The sequence below is a fragment of the Pogona vitticeps genome, chromosome 7, assembly GCF_051106095.1.
Source record: "Pogona vitticeps strain Pit_001003342236 chromosome 7, PviZW2.1, whole genome shotgun sequence".
Lineage (NCBI taxonomy): Eukaryota > Metazoa > Chordata > Lepidosauria > Squamata > Agamidae > Pogona > Pogona vitticeps.
The window spans coordinates 43,466-64,068 of NC_135789.1; the positions used below are offsets into that span (position 1 = coordinate 43,466).

Genomic DNA, 20,603 nt, shown 5'->3' on the forward strand with positions numbered 1-20,603 from the left:
AAACCCCGCCCCTTCCAGGCCCCGCCCACTCCGCTCGCCCGGCCGGCGCCCGACCCAACTCCCACCACCACCACCTTCCCCGCGTCAGCGCTCGCCGGGGGACCTGCGGTCGCCGCCCGCCCGCCCTCCCGGGCAGCCACTCTGGAGCCGCCACGCCGCCGCCGGGGAAGCGCGCCTTTGGCGAAGGGAGGCCGGCGCCGCAGGGCCGGCAGGTCCACCGGCCATGAGCTCAGGTGAGGAGGGGCGGGAAGGAGAGCCCAGCTGGCCCGGTCCTTCTGCCCTCCCTCCTCCTGCTTTGGAGGCGAGGAAGGCAGCCGGGGGGGGTGCCCCGAGGGGGGGCCCTGGGCCGTTCCTCTCGCCGGGGCTCGCTCTCACCCCCCCGGGACGGAATGCCCGCCTCTGGGTCGCGGGGGCCCCGCGGGTCCCGTCGGGTGGGGGGGCGCCTGGAGCTCCCCCTCCTCCTCCTCCCGCGCCCGCTTTCCGCCCGGGAGTGGCTTCTCGTGCCGCCCCTCCCTTGGAGACCCTCCGGATCTCGCCCCTGGACGGGCCGGGAGGCGCCTTCGTGAGGGCGACGAGGCACCCATCAGGGGCGAGGTCCGGAGTCAACCCCTGAGTCCCTCCTCCGGGAAGGAGAGGCGGCCCCGGTGGTCTGCAAGCGGAGCCCCAAAGAGGTGCAGAGAGAGGGAGAGGGAGAGTTCGAGAGCATCCCCGGCTCGGCTCTCGCGGCCCCCGGCGGAATCCCGCGCGTGCTCACCCGGGGGGGGGGAGGGAGCAAGGGCGGCGGGGGGGGGGAGTTGCGCCTGCAGCGCTTGGGCGGCCCCCCCCCCTTTCCATCTCCTGGCAGTAAGTAGGGCAGGGGCTGGAAGTCCCTCGAAAAGCCTCGCCAGAGCAGACCCGCCGCGCCCCCCCCGCCGGGGATTCGGGGAGCCTCCTCCGCCGCCGCCGACCTGCTCCGTACTACGTTCTGCATTTCTGCAAGTATTGCTGTGATGAGGATGATCAGGGTCTGGAGGGTTTATTGCGTCGATGCCTATGACTGCTACTCCTGCTTGGGAGTGGGGGGGGGGGGCTCCGGGCTCTGCCCTCCCCCTCTCTTGTTCTGGATATCATTTTGGAGCCCACCGGAGACTCGCCTGGGGAAAGCCGGCCTCTGAAGCCCAATGGGAGGTGGCCTCTGTGGGTCTTGGCCTCTGACCTTCTGGGCTTATTATGGTTAGGTGGCATGAAGGGTCAAGCAGCAAAAAAAGAAGAGAGGAAGAAAATAAATCCTAGGCTTGCGTAAGCCTGGGCATTTTCTGCCTTCAGCAAAAGCAGGGCAATGTATCTTGTGATGAGAATCCTAGCAGGTTTCACTTTTGTTTATTTTTAAAGAAAGGCTTGAAGCTGCAGAACCAGCAAAAGGGAACAATTGGCAGAGGTTGCTCCAGAGTTTTGGGGATTTGGTATGGAAAACAAACTTGGTTGGTTTTGGCACAAATCTATTTAATCTGGGGGAGAAGTGAATGCAGAGTTTTCTTGAAAGATGGGCTGCCACTTCTACCCAAACACTGCATACAGTTTGTCATGTTTATGTCAATCAGATTTCCATAATATCTTCTGACTTGAAGTAGCAACTAGCAAGGCCTTCAATAAAACCTGAGGGACCTTATTTCAGTCTTCGGAGATTTCAGTACACACTGACCAAGCATTTTTCATTTCCTGAGAACCAGGAACTAGAGAGACTGGCACCTACAGAAAGAAGTGTTCTTGGGCAGTTGAAACCTGTGGCAGCTCTTTTAATTTTTTTTTTCAATGAGGTTTTCACTCCCAAGAATGTGAATAAAATTTATTCAGCCTTGGTCCTTTAGGAGTCTCTGTGCCCCCCCCACCCTTCTACTGTCAAAACACAATCATAATAATAATATAAGGCTGGTTCCATTCTGTTACAAGGTGACCTCAGTTTAGGAAATTGCCTGAGTTCTCCCCAAAACCTGGCTTTGGTGTTGCTCTCCCTGATCAGTGGGGAACAAAAATCACTTTGTACACGCACGAGGTCCTCTTTGTAACATAATTCAGGCTTATGAGCACCCACTTGGGTTGGTCTGCAGCCATGGGGGGGGGGAAATGTAGGTTATCATCTGGCTGATTTCTGGGCCATGATGGACCACCTGCGTCTCCCCCGCCACCGCCATGCTGTCAGGCCAAAAACATAACTGAGGCACCTGCCGCTCTCCACCTGCCTCGTTGAGGGCAGAATGGCCAAGGAGGGTCCGTTGGCTCAGCTGCATGAGCTGCCCGGGAGAGAGGCCTGTAACAGGTCTGGTGTGAACACCGTTCCACACCCCAAGCGCCTGCCAACTCCTTCCCGTGCCTGTGTTTGGAGAAGAGGTGTGGTGGGCATCCGTCGCCAGGTGTCACTGGGAGTGCTGCTGCGTTGCCACCTCTTTGTCTTCTATCCAGAGAAGCAGCAAGAGGAAATCACCCAGAGGAGAAATGGCCCAGAATAAACATTACCCCCCTTTTAAAATTTTCTACCACGTTAGCAATGCCAACAACCAGGAGTAACAGGAGGAAGAGGGGAACGGCAGAAGACAGGAAAGGGGGCCTGGCAGCTCTGAGGGACAGCCTCCAGACAAACCCCGGTGTGTGCCACTCTTTGGTTACAGGCACACACCTTAGAGGGAATCTTGGTTGGTGCTCTTTTGAACGAAGGCTTCAGAGCAGTTTAGCTTGACGGGGAGCTGTCTGTAGTCGGAGCGAATCTGCTGGGAAGGCTTCAGGTCTAACTCCTTTTTGCCCCTTTGTTGAGAGTTCTGAGAACAAAATGAGTTTACAGCATACATGCCTTTAATGAAAGTACTCTGCTGGACCTTAATTCCTCTTTTTAACTGTATTTCAAAGAGCATCTTCTAATCTGTGATTGCATCAGACTTCAAGTTAATGAAAGTCAGTGGCCTCTGTAGGGAAAGAGCACAAAGAGTCTTTGAAGCTTCCCCTCCAGCCGGTGAGGGATCCTGACGGTGAGAGAGAGGCTATAAGGGAGTGGCTGAAGGTGGTTCTTCTTACGTTGTCAGGTAGCCGTCGCCTCCAAGCAGGCCGCCCCTCTGTGTACAGGACCTTCCAGCCACACCCGCCCAAATCCTGTATGGTAAGTACAGAGTTTGAGGGAAAGGGCACCTCTCTCTGGGCTTTCTGAGACAGGGAGAAGGGTGGGGGGGAAAGGGTGGCAGCCCAGAAGTGGGGCTTCTCCTGCACAGCGGCTTTTTCTTTGCCAGGCAGGAGTCAAAGTGCTCCGTTTTTTTCCTTCCCTTCCCAGGACGTGTGCGGCTACCAAAGGAGGCCGTGGAAGGTTGCGCTCTGCCATGTCTTCTCGGTGCTCATGGTGGGCTTGCCGCTTGTCCTCTTTCACTGGAAACCACGGTTCGAAGTCCAGGCCAAATGCAGCCGTTGCCCACTTCGGAAGGCCGATTGGGTGGTGATCAGAGTACGTGGAATTAAGGGAGGGGAAAATGTTTGGAAAGTTTTGGCACCAGGAGGGACGTGAAGGCAAATGTTGGACACGTGTAGTCAAAACGTCACCTTTTTACAAGGGGCAATCGACTGTGCGGAGAAGGGTCTAGCTGGAAGTAACCAGTCCTGGTCCTTATTTATCAGAGGAAATTTAGAATAAACTAAAGCATCATACAGCCAATCAAAAATGTACTTTAAACAGCACAGTAATGCTATTAGAACTGTTCCTTCTTTGTTTGCTTCCTGTCGATAAAAGCCTCTTGTATAAGAGCCGTGAAGGGCCTGCAGTCCAACAACTGTGTCTCGTGATGACCCAACATGTGGTGTTGTGGGTTGTCAGTTGAGGCCTGCCAGCATTTCCAAACCGCCCTCCCCTCGGGGAGTGTATTTAGGATTCCTCCTCTGAAATGTTCCCACTGGGAGGAGGGGAGGGGAAAGATTTGTGCTTCTGCAGGGAGGTTGATAGCTGGGGGTGGGAAGATTTTGCTTCTCTCTGTTTAACCATGTGAACCACGCTTCCAGGCAGCTTCTTCCTGTTCTTTCGTAGGATCCCTTTGGTCAGTATTTCACAGCCAGGGTCCAAACAGAGGAGATGGAGGAAGGCAGGTGAGTAAGGCACAGAGCCAGTTCCCAGAGGTCATGGGTACAGGGCCAGCTTTTAATACCCTCCCTGTAGAACCAAAAAAAGTCAAAATCATGGCAGGTTGCTGTCAGGTCAGGTCTGACCAAACAGCTCCCCATGAGCCCTGCAGAAATTCACACACCTCTTTGGAACAAGCAGAAGCTTGATTTCATCACAGCTCACATGTATTCCAGTTAAGGATAAAATCCAGAATGACATGAGGCAATTCGATCCAAAAAGATCTAGATTCATCCGGGCATGAAGGTATAGGACTTTTCATTGTTTCCATGATTCCGGACGATGTCAGTTTGTCTAATTTTGGAAGGTTTATGTATCTACATTGCTTCTATGTAACCGTCTTGAGATTAAATACCTAGAAACCATTCTTACAAGGATAAGAAAAGATATAGGTTGGAATGCTGTAAAAATATATGAAAGCTAAACTTAAATGGAAATTCTCAATTTGGAATTCTATCCAATATACACTCATGTGAAAAGTGTAATAAAAGAATGAGAAGAATGTTGAAATTACATTCTAAAAACACAGGAGTGTATATCCAAAAAAGACACATTTAGAAAGCATCAGGCAGACATTTCTAAACTTGCTTGGGTGGAGAGTTGACTGATTGCTTTGCAACTTAATTGTTTTAATGCTTTACACATGTAAAACTTTTTAATTTTTTTCTTTTGGCCTCTTCCCTGTGAAGCCTTGAGCACCAAAGAGATGACGGAAGAGGCAGCGTTGCTGTTGGAGTGACAGATGATGGCGAGGAAACCCGAGACACTGTTGGGCTCCACCAGGAGGCAGTGGGTGTCCTTCGTCTCTGACAAATGTGGTTAGAAATTGCCCCAATCAGCCGTTGCATTTTAACATAGTCACTTTCTGGCCGCTTATTAAAGTTTATGTTCTTCACTCTTGTGAGGAGTTGGACGGTGGGGGGGGGGGGGGAGAGATCCACCACGTGTGTACAAGGTTTGCATGTGACATCTTGTATTGTGACAAGTTCTGCTTGGAACTCTACAAGGTACGGCTGATGGAAGGGGAAACCCATCCAGTTGTATTGTCCGGGGCTAACTCTCTTTCCTAACTTCTCTCTCTCTCTCTCTCTCTCTCTCTCTCTCACTGGGGCAGCCTTCCCTCTCCCTTCTTAGCCTTTTGAATGTGATTTATCTATGTAACTTCCTTTTGCTCTTCAGTATCAAGGTTCATGAAGATTCTTTCTAATGACACTTCTGTTCTGTTTAGAAAAACATCCTTCGATACTATCTCTTTGAAGGTTTGCGCTACATCTGGATTGAGAAATGGCAGGTGTTTTGCAAGGCCAGGTGAGCGTGCCCCATAAGGATTCCTTCTTTGGATTCTTTGAAAATCACTGTCCTTCATTTTTCCACCTTTAAGTAGAAAGGTGCCCTCCCCCTTATGTTTTGAAATATTCACAAAGTTTGGTGAATTTAATTATGTGCAGCTGGTGGTAGGTGAGGTTTTTGAACAAATTGAATTGCTGTTTTACAGTGGTTGTCACAGGCAGAATGTGACTCATCTTTCATTCATACTTTGCAGTGTGTTAAATGATAACTGGACATGTTCAGATATCCACCTCTCGCACTGTGGGCTGAGTATCGAAGAACAGGTTGCACGGTAAGTAGGCGTAACCCTTCTGGATAAAGGAAGTTAGTTAAGCCTGTTGTGGAGCTTAAGGAAGCCTGGCATATTTGTAAACATCCGCAGTGTTTGGGTATCAGAGACATATGGATTTCATTGATTTCTCAACTCACAGGGTAATTTAAGATAGGGTTTCTAATGTTCTGATTTTTTATATAAATTCTTGTGATGAAATCAGGGGACACAAGACTTTCTTGCCGCAGTTCCTCTGTGTGCACCCCTTGCCATGACTTTTCCTATTACTACTGAGCTGTAGGAAAACAAGGAGGAGGTACGAACAGGTTATTTCCAGAGGACCTTGGCTCTGGAAAGTGTACATTTCCACGTCCTTTCAGGCACAACAAGGAAACTCTTGAAAATTACATGTGTTTTTCCATTTTCCAAAGTCCTTGCTTTCTTCATATTCCTTTCATTTAGCAGTGTTTCCTTTGAACCCTGTCTCCCCCATGCCCATGAAGCTAGGATTGTCTTGAAGCGTGAAGTAAGGTGGTCTTTCGTCCAAAACTGAGCTTGGGAGGGGCCTTCTTATCACCCTCCCTGTCCTAAATCTGCTCTGTATGTGCTTCTCTCCACTCCCCAGCCTAACCCTCCTCATGCTCTCCACCTTTTCCAGGAGAAAGCTCTATGGACCAAATTTAATTGATGTCCCAGTGAAGCCTTACATCCAGCTGCTGAGGGATGAGGTGCGCTGTGAGGAAGGATGGGTTTTTTTTTTTGGACGGGAGAGGGACTCTTTCCCAGCAGTAACAAATCCCTCCCCACACGTTCCCACCTCTGCCCCGTGATCCACCACTTCACGGAAGACCCTACAGGTGGGAAGGCCTCCACAGCCTCTGGAGTCTTTCTAAACTTGCCCTCTTCCTCTGCTTTCTCTCCCGGATTCTGTAGATTTTGAACCCATTCTACATCTTCCAGATATTCAGTATCATCCTGTGGTTGTGTGAAGAATACTACTCCTATGCCAGTTGCATCTTGGTCATCTCCGCCTTCTCCATAGGGATCTCTCTCTACCAGACAAGGAAGGTGGGTCACATGAAGGGAGGGGTGAGAACGGAGAGCCTCAGGTGATGTGCGGAGGGCACACGCCCCCTCCCGTCCCCTTTCGCTTTAGAGATCCTGCCCCTGCCACCTCTCAGAGGTCAGCTCCCCTTGCATTGCCCGGGGCAGGGAAATGGCGGTCCTGACCCTTCTTTTTGGTTCTCACAGCAAACGGTCACCCTAAGGAACATGGTGAAGATGTCTGTCTGTGTGAGGATCTGCAGAGCTCCCGGGGGTGAGTGAGTGCCTGCCTGTAGGTGGCTCTTATAAGAGGAGCAAGTCAACGAGGATCGGGGCCTCCCCTTTGCCCTGTGACAGGGCACACTGCTTCCTGCATCACTCCTGCAGGGCTCTGAGCCGGGGCGTGGGCAGCCACCGGCTTCCCTTTCTTTCCGGAAGTTAGACCACGGCCACCTGGGGAGAGGGACAAGATGAGCAGGAAGTGCTCCCCCCTCCCTCAGTCTGGGACCCCGGGAGAAAAGGAGAGCTGACTTGTTTCCATTAATTTTTTTTTCTTACAGAGGAAGTGTCGGTGAGTTCCATAGACCTTGTGCCTGGTGACTGCTTTGTGGTGCCCGTGGATGGGTTGCTGGTTCCTTGCGATGCCGTCTTGATCTCCGGTGAATGCCTGGTCAACGAAAGCATGCTTACTGGTGAGAAGCCATGAAGGGGGGGAAGTGGTCACAGAGATGGCTGTCCGCGGAAGGGGAGAGGCGGGGAGACCTCTTGTTCAACAACTGTTCCACACATGGGCTGTTTATTGCCTCTTCTCCGTTAATCAGTCGGATTTTATACCACCGGCCGTTCACTGAGTTGGGAGATGTTGTGCATGGCTCTCTTCCCACTCTCCCCCCCAGTCTTTACAATATTTACAAGAACCACTTTCAGAGGTATGTCAGGCCACAAGAGGGTGTCAGGTCAACAACGGTGGCCAGGTGTGCTTCTTCGCAGGAAGGGACCAGTCCTGGGTCTTTGGCGTCCTACTCTTATACTCTAGCCACTGAACCCCAGGGCTTTGTGGCGAGAAGGGTTAGCCTTACCTTAACAGAACAGTCAAGCTACAGTGTGCTTTTATCGGGTGGCACTTAGGTTTGGACTCTTACAATCCAGTCAGTGAAGAAAACCTCAGCCACCATGTAGAGTGTGTAATGGCTAAGCAGTGGCTGCTAAATTGCTGGAAAGGAGTCATTCAAAAGGCTTCTGTAAATCAAAAGCCATGTGATAGTATAACAACACATTACAGGAGACCACAGTTCATTTCCATCGGACGGCCACTGAGAAATTGTCCTGTAGTCCCAGGAAGCTTTGCCATTTTCCTTTGAGGAGAAGGAGGGTATATATAGTAAGAACTGATCTCAGCTCAGCTGTCAGGCCTGATACCTTTTTTTTCTGTACCTTAAAAAAAAAACAGAACAGTAAAACTTTGATCGCATCATGTTGTCATTTCTTATCGTATTACCCGCATCTTGAATAGCAGAGAAAGGTCAATAACGTCCATCTGTTCTTCTTTTCTTTTTCAATTGCCCCTTCCCCCCCCCGCAGGAGAGAGCGTGCCGCTGACGAAGACCCCTCTGCCCAAAGGCGCCCCGGCAGCCAGCCCCGTCTACTCCCCTGAGGAGCACAAGCGCCACACCCTCTTCTGTGGGACTCAGGTCCTCCAGGCCCGCTCCTACCTAGGTGCTGAGGTGCTGGCCGTGGTAACTCGGACAGGTGTGTTTCTCTGCCCCCCCTCACTATCTTTTGCATCAGGAGCTTTCCTTCTCTCAAGATCACCCCTGAAAGGGCTGCAATTAATATGTAAAAACCCCATTGTACCCCCATTAAAGAGCAAATGTGTCCATACAGATACAGGACGACCCCAAAGGACTTTTGATGAAGCCACTGGCCGCAACTCTATAAGGGTGGGCAGGGTTTAAAAGGACACCAGGATTCCTCCAGCAGGCCAAGGCCAAGCTGCCTTGAGGGCTGCAGATGAACTCAGTCCCCAGACAGAGATTTCTGACTCAAGGAAGCTCAATTTCTTCAGCTCTTCATGGCATCCTGGTTAGCTAGCCCATTCGTTTGGGCCTCTGGCTGTGCAGCCTGAGGTTGGGAGTTTGATTCCCCCCACTGTGCCTCTCCTGAGTACAGCCAGCCTGTCTACCTTTGGGCAAGCTGCACTGTCTCAGGGCGCCTCCAGGAGAAGGGGAGGATAACTTTTGAAATACCCTTCGGTATAGTTTTGATCTGGACTCGGCTTTGTAACCACGGCATTCACAGGAATGCACTCGTGTGTTTTTTTTCCCAGCCCTCCACCGAGGGGGCTGGTGCCTCTGGTGCTCGGCTTTGCATGTCTTTTAGGCAGCCTTCCCTGTGTTTTCTCTTCCTTCAGTGAGAGTCTCGTTACAGTTTTTTTGTTCTTCTCTTCCTTGCCAGGCTTCTTCACAGCTAAAGGAGACCTCATCAGCTCTATGCTTTTCCCCAAGCCAGTGCATTTTAAATTTTATAAGGATGCAGGGAAGTTTGTTGCCTTCCTTGCCATCTTGGGTAAGACATCATCCAGTTTTTAAAACTAAAAACAAAAACTAGCTGCATCGGGCACTGAGCCCAACTGGGGTGGGTCTGGGAGAGAACGACAGTGTTTGGACAAGGTACTCTGGCATTGGTACCCACAAAGGGGGGGGTCGCCCAGGTTCTCTCCCGCAGGAAGGACCTCTGGCTCTGTGACCGACTCTTTGCTGCTTAGGCTGACTCAGGGCAGCTCCCTTCCTCGGCTGCTGATGTCGCTTTGCAGAACACAGGTCGTGATGCTGTGAATAATAGCTTAACAGAGCCACCAAGGTTGCGTGTATTTGTTTCTCTCCCCCAATTTTCTTCCTTGGTGTCATATCTCCAGTCCTTGTACTCCCTTGTGAGATCATGGTGCTTTACATTTACCTCTCTTCCAGCTGCTCTTGGTACTACCTACAGCATTATCATCTTAATTAAAAACAAGGTATGTAACATTCCTGAGGACCCAGGAGGTGGGTGGGTGGGTGGTGGGTGGTTTGGTATTCTCCCACTATGGGCAGGTGATGGATGCTTCTCAACACAAAACAGAGGAGATCCTTGGTGGTTCCAAACCCACCACTGGTTCTGTTTCTGCCCCCAGATCTCTGCCAGCATACAAGGACCCACATGCAGAGTACCAGCTGGCAGCAAGGCAGACGGTCCCTAATGCTTTAGAGGAGGCAAGCGTTCATATGCTCCCTTGCCAAATTTTTCAGATCCTAAAAAACTTTTTTCACAGCCTAAAAACCTTTAGGGACAAGGCTTAGATCTCCACCGGCACTGCTGCCCACAGAAGGGCTTATTTGGAATGGAATGGCTTTGTTTCTAAAGCATCCTTTGATCCTGCAACCAGCTTATTCTCCTTCTCTTCCTTTTTCTTCTTCTCCTCCTGCATCCGGTGGCAGGAAGGATGGCTGCAGATTTTGCAGTCCCAGGCAACTCTTCCTGCAAGGCCCCGGGGTGGTGTGGCACAGCACAGCCCCTTCAGAGGTCAGGGGATGCCATGATTTAGGATGCTGCTGCTGCAGACAGAGGATCCAAAGTTCAGCCCCAACAACTGGTTCCCTTATATTTTCGTGGTGCACAGGTTCCCCTTGGGCAGATTATCACCCGCGCCTTGGACATTGTGACCGTGGTGGTGCCTCCTGCTTTGCCGGCTGCAATGACCGTTGGCGCCATCTACGCCCAGACACGCCTGAAGCAGGATGGCATCTTCTGCATCAGCCCTCCCCGGATCAACCTTTCTGGGAAAGTTCACCTGGTCTGCTTTGATAAGGTACAGATCTACTTTGATGTGGACCCGGGGGTGGTGGTGGTGGTGGTGGTGGTGGTGGTGGTGCCTGCCTTATTCACCTGCTTCTTTGGCTGGACTTTGAGTTCATTGGTGTCTTCCACCAGACAGGGACCCTAACGGAGGACGGACTGGATGTCTGGGGCGTCGTCCCCCAGGATAATAACTGCTTCCTCCCCCTCGTCTGTGAGCCGTACGGCCTGGCACCGGGGCCCCTCCTCCATTGCCTGGCCTCCTGCCACTCCATCTCCCTGCTTGGGGGTCAGCCTGTTGGGGACCCTCTTGACCTCAAGATGCTGGAATCCACTGGATGGGTGAGGAGGAGTCGGGAGAAGAAATTGTCAAGAGTTTTGCTCTGGAGAAAAGTATAAAAGTTCTCCTTGTTGTTGCCTCTCCCTTTGAGCACCACACGGAGAGACAGATATTGCAGCAGAATACCTTGGATTTTTTTTGTCCGTGAAGAAAAAGGAGAAGTACGGGCTTCTGGAGCCCACATCTGTGATGCCTCCTCAGATCTTGTCCAATTGAAATGGTTCTCTCCTAAGAGGAGGCGACTGCTGGCCTCTGGTAACGATGTGGCCCTTCAGGAAAGCCTCTCCCCCAATCCATCCCCATTTCCCCAACATGCCGTGGCTGGGGCAAAGGGCCAGACTCCCTCTGCAGAGCGCCATTCCTCACTTCTTAGGATGCGATGCTACCAGAGTCAGATCAGGATACGAGGCCCCCACGTTCTCCCTTCCTCCCCCTTGTGGCACCACTTGGGGGGCAGAGGGAAAGGGGGGCGGGGGGGAGGAGAGATGGCTTCGTTTCCTTCTAATCTCCCCCCTCTTTTCCATTCAGACCCAGGAGGAGATTGAAGATCCAGAAGGGGAGGCAGGAGTGGCCCAGCTTTTTGGGACAAGAGCCCAGGTCTTGATGAAGCCCCCAGAGCAGGAAAAGGAGCCTCACAGCAGGGTAAGCCTTCCAGATCTTGGCCCATCCATTGGCAGCCCAAGATGGGGCTCCATGAAGATCTGGACAACAACAACAACAACACGAAGAAGAAGAAGAGCAAAAAGGGGTGCCTGGTTTCCTGACAAGGCCGTCTAGGGCAGCAGCCCATGGGATGGGGGTGGGGTTGAGGGTTGGGTCATCTGGCAGAACAGGGGCCTCTTCCACCCCCCTTGCACCTGATGGGAAGGAACCAGAGTCCTCTTCCTTTCCCTCCCCCCCCCCCCACAATCCCTTTCTGGAGACCCAGGTGGCCACGGCCGTCCCGTTTCTTCTTTCGAAGGACTCCCCACGACCCCTGGCTGTTCTGCGCCGCTTCGCCTTTTCCTCCTCCCTTCAAAGAATGAGCGTGCTGGTGAGACCCCCAGGCGTTGGCCCCACGGAGGCCTACATGAAAGGAGCCCCAGAGACGGTGGCCAGTCTCTGCACGCAAGCATCAGGTCTAGCACCCCATGTCTCCCTTTCTTCAACCCCCCCCATCTCACCCCCCTCCTTCCCAGCAGGCTCCTCCCTTGGCATGGCTCTGCGCGTCACCCCCCCCCCCAGCTCTTCCTGCGGAAGGCCAGGGCGCACCCTCGGTGGCCTGCCATTCCCTCTCACGGGGGAAAGGGGGCGGGGGTCCCGTAGGGGCTGCTTCCCTTCTGGACCTGTAAGGTCACGCTGGTCATGGGGGCTTCTTCCCCATCTTTTGCAACAGCCCGTGGCTCGCTTTCTAAAGGTTCACACTCGGCCTTGCAGTCCCTGCAGATTTCTCCCCGACCCTGCGACGTTTTACCAGTGACGGGTTCCGTGTTCTGGGCCTGGCCCACAAGATCTTGGCTGCCACCAGGACTTTCGAAGATGCCCAGGAAGCAACAAGGTAACTGAATTACAAGGCATCTTCTACTTCTCTTCCTCCTTCTCCTGCTGCTGCTGCTGCTGCTGATCAAAGCTTTCTCCTTGAATCAACAGGGACTCTGTGGAGTGTGAGATGACCTTCCTTGGGCTTCTGGTGATGAAAAACGTCCTCAAATCAGAAACGGCTCCTGTGATCCACTTGCTGCGCAGCGCTCAGATCCGGACAGTCATGGTCACAGGTAGGAAAGGGAGGCAGGCCGGCCTGTTGCTGGGGGTGGGGGTGGGGGGGTAGTGCCTCTTTTTCTGCAAACCTTTGGTCTCCTGGTGAGACGCAGATCATGGAAGGGGAGCCTGTTAGGGGTCTTCCTCCATTCACGAGAGGAAGTGGAGAAGATGCTCAGGTCCAGCTGTAGCCAGAGAGAGGGCTGTGTGAAAGTCCATCCCTCTGGTCTGGTCCCGCCGTGAGGCCTCTCGGCTACCCTCTGCTTCAGTCAGATCAGGATCAAGGAAGACTTTGAGGTGGGAGCTGGAAAGTGGTGCCGAGGCAGTACTTCCTCCCCGCACGGGGCTTCTGCTCCGAAAAGCCTCCGCCAGCTGCCTCGTTCTATATCTCTTTGAAGGAAAGTTGTAGCGTGCCAGGTGGCGCTAAGAAGTAGAATTTCCCAGATTGATGAAGTCACCAAACAAAGAGACAGTATTGATAGCAGAAAATTATATTAAATCAAGTTTGTTGCAGGATACATACATACAGTTTTGTCCTCATTCAGTCCAGTGGTCATTCACAGTAATATCAACAGAGTTTAGGCATAAATCAGTTCAGAGTCCTTGTAAATCAGTCCAGCAGTCAGAGTCTTCTTCTCCAAGGTTTTCTCCACGACGTCATGTCAACACCACCACCACAACCAGAGCGTGCTGAGGCTTGCTGGTTTTATTCTTGGCTCAGCCAATCCTTGGCTTTCTTTCACAGCTGATACAAGTATCTTGTATCATCCCAGCTGTATAAATTGTTACATTTACATTCATTCTTAGCATGGATCCTGACAAATAATTACAGTATTTTAGTTCTTTACAACTGCCTCATACAAAACTGGATTAACAATTATTTTCAGGTTTACATCAAACCTGTCAAAAAGGGTAATTGATATTAACAGACGACCATACTGAAAACGGTCATTTTTCATTTTGGAAATAATTATGTTCAATTTGAGCTCTCTCGGTAGAATGTACGGACCTTATAAATCGATCCCTGGTCCTCTCAAGCTGTCCGTTTGTCAAAGAGGGAATTGGAAACAGAATGTTTAATGTCGTTGTTGTGATTTTCCTCCTTGCCTCCTCCACGTTAGGGGACAACATGCTCACTGCTGTGAACGTGGCCAAGAGCAGCCGGATGGTGGAGGTGGAGGAGCAGGTGGTCTTTGCCAATGCAGCCCCTCCTGGCCAGGGTCAGCCAGCGGCACTCAAGTTCATCCCTGCTGAGCCGCCAGAGGTGAGTGAGACGCCTTTCGGTGTGGCTCTTTGGCGGGCCGCAGGCTGAGGCCTCAGCAGTGGAGGGACCTCAAACCCCCCACCACCACCACCTGATGGCTCCATGGGCAATGGTTGGGGACCAGAGAGGGCCACTCCTTCGTTTTGGGGGACTCCCATCGGGAGACAGTCCCACTGCCGGTGAGCGGTGGCAGAAAAGTTCAGGGATGTGTGTAGAAAGGTAGGCTGTGGGACCGGAGCCTCCGTAAGTTAATGGTTGGGTTCTTTTCAGGAGTCATACCAGCGGGAAGGCGGCTGCTTCCCAAAGCAGAACGGGTGCCACTTCGCCTTGAATGGAAAGTCCTTCGCTGTGCTTTGTGAGCACTTCCCAGAACTCCTGCCGAAGGTAGCCCTGGGGAACAAACTCACAGGCCGCCATCGAGCCCCTCATCATCTTCCCTCCCCCCTCCTTCCCCCTGCAGACACTTAACCGACAATCGTTCCCCTGCTTGCTTTTGCGAGAGTTCCCTCCTGGACAGCAGCCAAGGGCACAGGTTGTATGGACAAACCAGTGATGTCCTTAAACACCAGTTGCAAGGGGTGGGAAGCATCCTCTGGTGCTTTCGGAGCCTGTTCCTGGGCCTGATGGTTCAGACTGGAGGCAGAGGCTGGATGGGCAGCAGAACAAAACCTGTAGGGTAGACTGGAAGCCTATTCTTTGCTGTTTGGGCATCTTAAACCTGCCTAGCCTCCCGGGAGGAACATCGTACATCTCTCCAAAGGCTTCTGCAAAGTTGTGGTTGAGATATCACACTGTCATTTGTGGCATCCGGCTATGAAACCAACAATGACCCAGCTCTCTCTATGTTTGCAGATACTAGTCCGGGCCACCATTTTTGCCCGGATGCTTCCTGATCAAAAAACACTCTTAGTTCAGAAATTGCAAGACTTGAGGTTAGTGTTTGAGGTTGAGGTACAGTATATATTTTTGCATAATGGCTCTATCATGTCTAATTTTGTCATCTGTTTGTGCCGTCTTTGGACATTCGCAGATGAGGTGTGACAGTCGCATCTTCTTCTTGGCAGAGTTGGCATTTGCTGTTAGCACTGATTCCTTGGATCTTAGCTTTCATCCCGTTTGTTTGGAGCACTTGTTCTTGTGCAGCAATAATCCAATGTTTGGTTTCTTTTTTCATGATCCTCTGTTTTAGCCATGTCCAAGTTGAATCATGCTTTCCATCGATATTCCTCAGGTGTGGTCCATGTAGTGGTTTATTTTTCCAACCATATAATTTATTTTCACATTGTTGCTGATGTTGTTAAATATTTAGGAGTGAGGTGTAACTCCATTGTGGGGGTGTGAGAGGTTAGGCAGGGTTAATTCAAGGTGGCCGCTTCGGAGCCCTGGGAGTGATTTTGCCCTCTGAAGGGGTTAATGGGGTTGCATTGCTGATCGTTGGGCGTCCAAAGGGGCAGAGAGTGGGGTAAGAAACCTGTATTCTGGATGCTGCTATTGCTTTTTGCAGCTACTGTGTGGCCATGTGTGGAGACGGTGCCAACGACTGTGGGGCACTGAAAGCGGCTGATGTGGGGATCTCCCTCTCCGAAGCGGAGGCCTCTGTCGCATCCCCCTTCACTTCCAGAACAGCCAACATTGAGTGTGTCCCAGTCATCCTACGGTAGGTCAGAGGAGCTGCTCTGTTTGGGAAAGAGCTCAAGGTTAAATTCTCAGCAAATTCCAAGCTTCTCTGGGAGAGGGCCTGGTGGTGTTTTCCGTGAAGCTCAGAACATCCAGCGCTGTTCATAAAGTGCGGGCGAGAATTTAGTTTGTTTCTTTGAAAAATTCACATTGTACACTTTTTTTGGCAGATTAAGTAACTTTGTAGGACAGCTTTAAATGCAGCAGCAGGCATTTTTCTCTCCCACACCTGCCCATTGAACAGTTTGTTTGCAAACCTCTAAAGTAATAAAGATGTTCCTTCTCTTTCCCTGTGGGGCTGTTGCCTAGAAAGACTCTTTGCCTGTTGCAGCTGGAACCTGTCCGGGTTATCCTCCTGCTGCTGGGAATAGGGATCGGAGCAGCATCGGAGGAATGGGGGTCTTGGAGTGCAGCTTCTTCTCCAGTACATTGGGCCCAGTGGTGTAGAAGCTCATTGGTACTTAAGCAGACCTCTGGGTACCTCGTGTAACAACAAGAAGCATGTGTTTGTTTTGTTTATTGAAATGCTTTCTAATATGCAAGGAGAGGATTCCGTTGAGTTCATGGTCTAATGGGAGAACCTAACAAAACTAAAACGACAACGGGTGTACTCTGGCACGTTCTCCTTCCATAACAGCTCAAGGTCTAGCCTATGAGGCTACGATGCCTCTTCCGCTCCCACTCCCACCCTCACTTCTGATAAGTATGTTTTCTTCCGGGTGACCTTTGCCTTCTAGGGAAGGGAGATGTTCCTTGGTCACCTCTTTTGGAGTTTTCAAGTACATGGCCCTCTACAGCCTTGTCCAGTTTGTCTCGGTGCTCCTACTCTATACGGTAAGCTTTGTGGGCCCAGGGGGCAGCTCCTGTCATAGTCCTCCTTTCGTGTTCTCCGCCTTCTACTCAGCTGTCCGGTATTCTTCCTTCTTGCTACAGATGGTAGAATAGCGAGTAAGACACCTGTGCAACTGTTAGAGTGAACATCTTCTGTCAGAAGGTGGGAGGAAACGGTAGGGAAAAATAAGGCGTGTTGTGTTTCAAGGGGCAAAACCACCAGCGCAAGACAGCTGAGCAGGCCTGATTTTCCAAGCAGAAATGATGCCAGTCAGTTCAGTACTTCGTTCTTCATTATGGTGGAATGTTAAATTCACACTTACTGTAATTATGCAGGACATCTTTTTTACAGTTGAGCGAATCTTTTTCTTCCAACATTTTTTTATAAAGCTACCTCTGTTGCTGCTTGTTGCAATGTCTAGAGTTACTGGGGGTTTCGGAGGTCATTGCGGCTGTGAAAATAGATTTGTACGGCATATGTATCTCCACTCAGGGTATTTTGTAAAAGATTATGGCAGAAATAGTTTTCTAAGGACATGATGAGAAGTAAGTTTCCAGGAAAGGGTCTGATTTCCACAAGAGACTCCAGTTCCTGGGACTCCCACTTCCTCCTCCTCTCTCTCTCTCTCTCTCTCGTTGTGCCTGTCTGTCTGTCTGTCTGTCCATGTTCAGAAGGATGAGAGTCTCCTCTCCCTGTCCGTCTTCCTCCCTCCCAGATTAACACCAACCTCGGCGATCTGCAGTTCTTATTCTTCGACCTGATCATCACGACCACCGTGGCTGCCCTGATGGGCAAGACGGCCCCCGCGAAGCACCTGGGCCCCCAGCGCCCACAAGGCACTCTCCTCAGCGTGGTTGTCCTGGGCAGCCTTCTCCTGCAGACGGGGCTCATCATTGCCATCCAGGTCATCAGCTACTTCATCACCGTCTCCCAGTCCTGGTGAGTGGCAGCTGCCGGCCCACGAGGCATGGCAAGGCTAGGGCGGTGCTGGCAGAAGCAGGGGCATGCTTTCTGGCTGGCTGGCATTCGCCTCCTCTGTAGCCACTAACTCAGCAGCCCATGCAGGCCGCCATTTTTCTGGCATGAGAGATCCCCTCGCTGTCTGCCCCTCAGATGCCTCTTTGGGACGCAGCCTTGACTCAGCCTTTCTCTCTTACACCCAGGTATGTTCCACTCAACAAGACGGTGACAGCCCCTCACAACCTCCCCAATTATGAAAACACCGTACTGTTCTGCATCTCAGGATTTCAGTATCTCACCCTAGCTGTGGCCATGTCAAAAGGCCACCCCTTCCGCAAGCCACTCTACACAAATGGTAAGCTCGCCCCTCTTCCTTAGATCCCCCCCCAACTCTTCCCCACTCATCTAGTCCAGGGGCAGCTGCAGGGTTGCGCAGACGGCTTTCTGAGCATCCTGACATGGTGGATTTGGAAGTGCTTGTATGTAAGAGAGACGCACACACCCTGTTGGAGGGCTGGTCACTCCCTGCTGGGCTTAGTCTTTCTTCCCCCACGGCTCTGCCCTAGGCTTCCCTCTTGCTCCTCCCCTCTCTTTTCTGACTAACTGCCGTCACCTGTGGCCATTGCCCTTTCTTTTCATATTTTTTATTCCTGTTCCCTGAAGATACGTGGCTTAGGCACACACGGTGACTCGCTTTCAGCATGAGAAGCAGGGCATGTTTCTGATCGATCTGCTGCTTCTCACCACCTCTCTGCTGTATGTTTTGTTATTGTGGAAACTGGGGAAATTTAAAAAGGTTTCTCTTTCTCAATTATCTTTCATTTTCCAGTGGTGTTCTTAATCGCCTTGATACTTCTTTTTGGCCTCATGATCTGGCTCACCCTCTACCCACTGAGTTTCATGAAAAGCTGGTTACAACTGAAGGACATCAGTGACCTCAACTTCAAGGCGATCTTGCTTGGGATGGCCACGCTCCACTTCTTCTTGGCCTTTGTGCTGGAGGTATGTAGGACATCAGTGGATGTTGAAATGGGGGCAGGGGCATCACAGAATTCACATGAAATGGTAGGATGTTAGAGAGGTAGAAGCTGCTTCTACGTAAAGGATGGCCCGGCCCAGCTAAGGAAAGACGCAGGCAGGAGAGGAAAGGTCGTTGTGGAATTGACTTCTGCCAACATTTACCTCTGAGAAATGGCTGGGTTTAAACAAGGTTAGGACAGTTCTTGGAGGGGTAATAAGTCCACTGCTGTTAGTCATGATTGATTTATGGCATCTGCATGTTAGGGTCTGTTTCCCCACAGGGCAGGGTAGTGGGCAGAGCTTGTTGGTGACCTTTCTGATTCATACATACATTAGGGTGGCGATGGTAGTGGTGGGGTATTTAATTAGATAGATTTACAACAAATCTTACCAGTACACAAACTCACACACACACAAACATCAACCCTACAATCCACCTTTCAGACTGGTTTGGACCATGGCCTGCTCAGCAGTTTACGGGCGCTGCGGCGTAAGAGGTCACCCAAGAAGCTCTTCAAGAGGCTGGAACGAGAGTTGAGCCACCAGCAGCCCCCTTGGCCACCCTTCCATGAAGCCCTCTTTGCCAACAGCAAAATTTCCATTGCTTCCAGATGATCACAAACCACACCACTGCCCGGCTCTGTTCTCGCTCTGTGTGAACTCCAGGGACTCTTGAGCCTGCATGACATGCATCTTTCCTCTAACTCTGGCTACTTAAATTATTTCCACCAGAAGCCGTGCTGTACATTGTGGCTTCTTAGCTCTGCAAGCCAGAGGCCCTGATGATACCAGCAGGCCTGGTGAAAGCCGGGGGTCCACTCCCCTCCACCCTTCGGGATATGGATTGTGCGCGTTCCCATTGCTCATTTCCCCTGCACGACGGCCAAAAGGCACTCTCCTCCCCATGGGAGAGCCAGAGGGAACAGAAATCTGCCATAGCAAAACTCCTGGCCTACAGCCCTCGAGCCTTCTCACCATCACATTATGGGTGTGGAAGAAACTGGCCAATTCTGTCCTCTTTGTAATGTTGGAGAGGGGGCTGGTTGGTAGGCGTTGGGAGGCTATTTCCATTCCTGTGCAGAGGCAGGGGAGGTGCTGATGGTAGGTGCAGAATGCGAACCTACTGTAGGGATGGCCATTCTCGTCTTGGCTTTGGGGATGGGCCTCCTGACTCTCCACCAGGTTCTGGAAGATTTGGCAGCCTTTAGAGATCATTCCAAGTTCAGCAAAGCTGCCCCAATTCTCCCTTGAGCGTGGGGATGCTCCTTGCCTGCTTTGGGTCTCTCTAGAGCCACATCCGTGGGAGCGTCAGTTGGTTCAGTGTGGCAGCTTTGGCAGGTGACTGATGGATCCTTTCCCAACTATGGCTGTCCCCAGACGTCCCCCACTCAGCGTGATCAAGAGCTTGTGAATCGTGTTTCTGGATCTGAGGCAGGCCCGAGTCCCCTGTACCTCTTCCAGGTGATCTGGAGGGGAGTGTGCCGTTTTCATGTTGCACCCAATGCACTGTCAAGAGTGAAAAGAAAAATGGGCGCTGCTTCATGACATCTGGGTCCAATCTGGAAAGCAACCAGCGGGGAATCCGTGCTCGTTGCATCCAGGCCTGGCTTGCTGGAGTGCCTGCTCTTTTCCAGCTCTGCGGCTTTTTGTCCATGCATTCCTGAAGTGTGTCGTCACTTTCTGAAGGCATGGATGCTGTAGGTGCCACAAAGCAACTTCTGCACACAGACCATTTTTTTTATTTAAGTGGAACATAAACTTGAATAGTTTTACTTGTCCACTTTGATTCCGATTTGCAACCAGCTTTGTTTTTTTCCGGGAGTCCACCAACATCAGCATAAGCAGCTGATTGCAGGGAAAGGGATGGGGAAAAAATTGCCACAACTGAACCACATCTGAGTGCCATCTCCTAATCTCCCTTTCACCCCTCTCACAAACCAGCCCAGAAAAGAACATTTATGTGAAAACTGCCCATGTGATGAAAGACAAATGAGTGCCCTTTCTCGTCTTTTGAGATTCAGGATATGATTTCCCCTTTCATAATGCTTTTTAATGATTTTATGTAGCTCTATTAATCCTTTTCAGCCCTCCTTGTGAAACAAATGTAACAGCACCTGTAATGTTTCAAAACAGCAGCTGTACAAATAAAAAAAAGGTTGATTCAAAAAA

The 20,603-nt window shown here is 51.3% G+C and overlaps 1 protein-coding gene across 3 annotated transcripts; it reads left to right on the forward strand.

The window, feature by feature from the left end:
* The first annotated feature begins 25 nt into the window (after nt 1–25).
* Nucleotides 26–20,603, forward strand: ATP13A2 (ATPase cation transporting 13A2). Of its 3 annotated transcripts, none has more exons than XM_078379457.1 (29): nt 26–233; nt 3,054–3,127; nt 3,296–3,463; nt 4,037–4,095; nt 4,819–4,918; nt 5,358–5,437; nt 5,673–5,750; nt 6,355–6,457; nt 6,663–6,797; nt 6,981–7,047; nt 7,334–7,465; nt 8,355–8,522; nt 9,228–9,338; nt 9,740–9,786; nt 10,429–10,617; nt 10,740–10,946; nt 11,473–11,586; nt 11,906–12,062; nt 12,361–12,481; nt 12,574–12,698; nt 13,803–13,945; nt 14,216–14,329; nt 14,798–14,877; nt 15,450–15,602; nt 16,360–16,456; nt 17,170–17,393; nt 17,618–17,769; nt 18,244–18,416; nt 18,879–20,603. In XM_078379457.1, exons 1-29 carry the CDS (start codon nt 224–226, stop codon nt 19,047–19,049), a joined length of 3,552 nt encoding a protein of 1,183 aa, XP_078235583.1. In that variant the 5' UTR covers nt 26–223; the 3' UTR covers nt 19,050–20,603. The 3 variants fall into 3 exon arrangements, with proteins under 3 accessions (XP_078235583.1, XP_078235584.1, XP_078235585.1); XM_078379458.1 differs by having other exon boundaries at nt 6,388–6,457; XM_078379459.1 differs by lacking the exon at nt 10,740–10,946.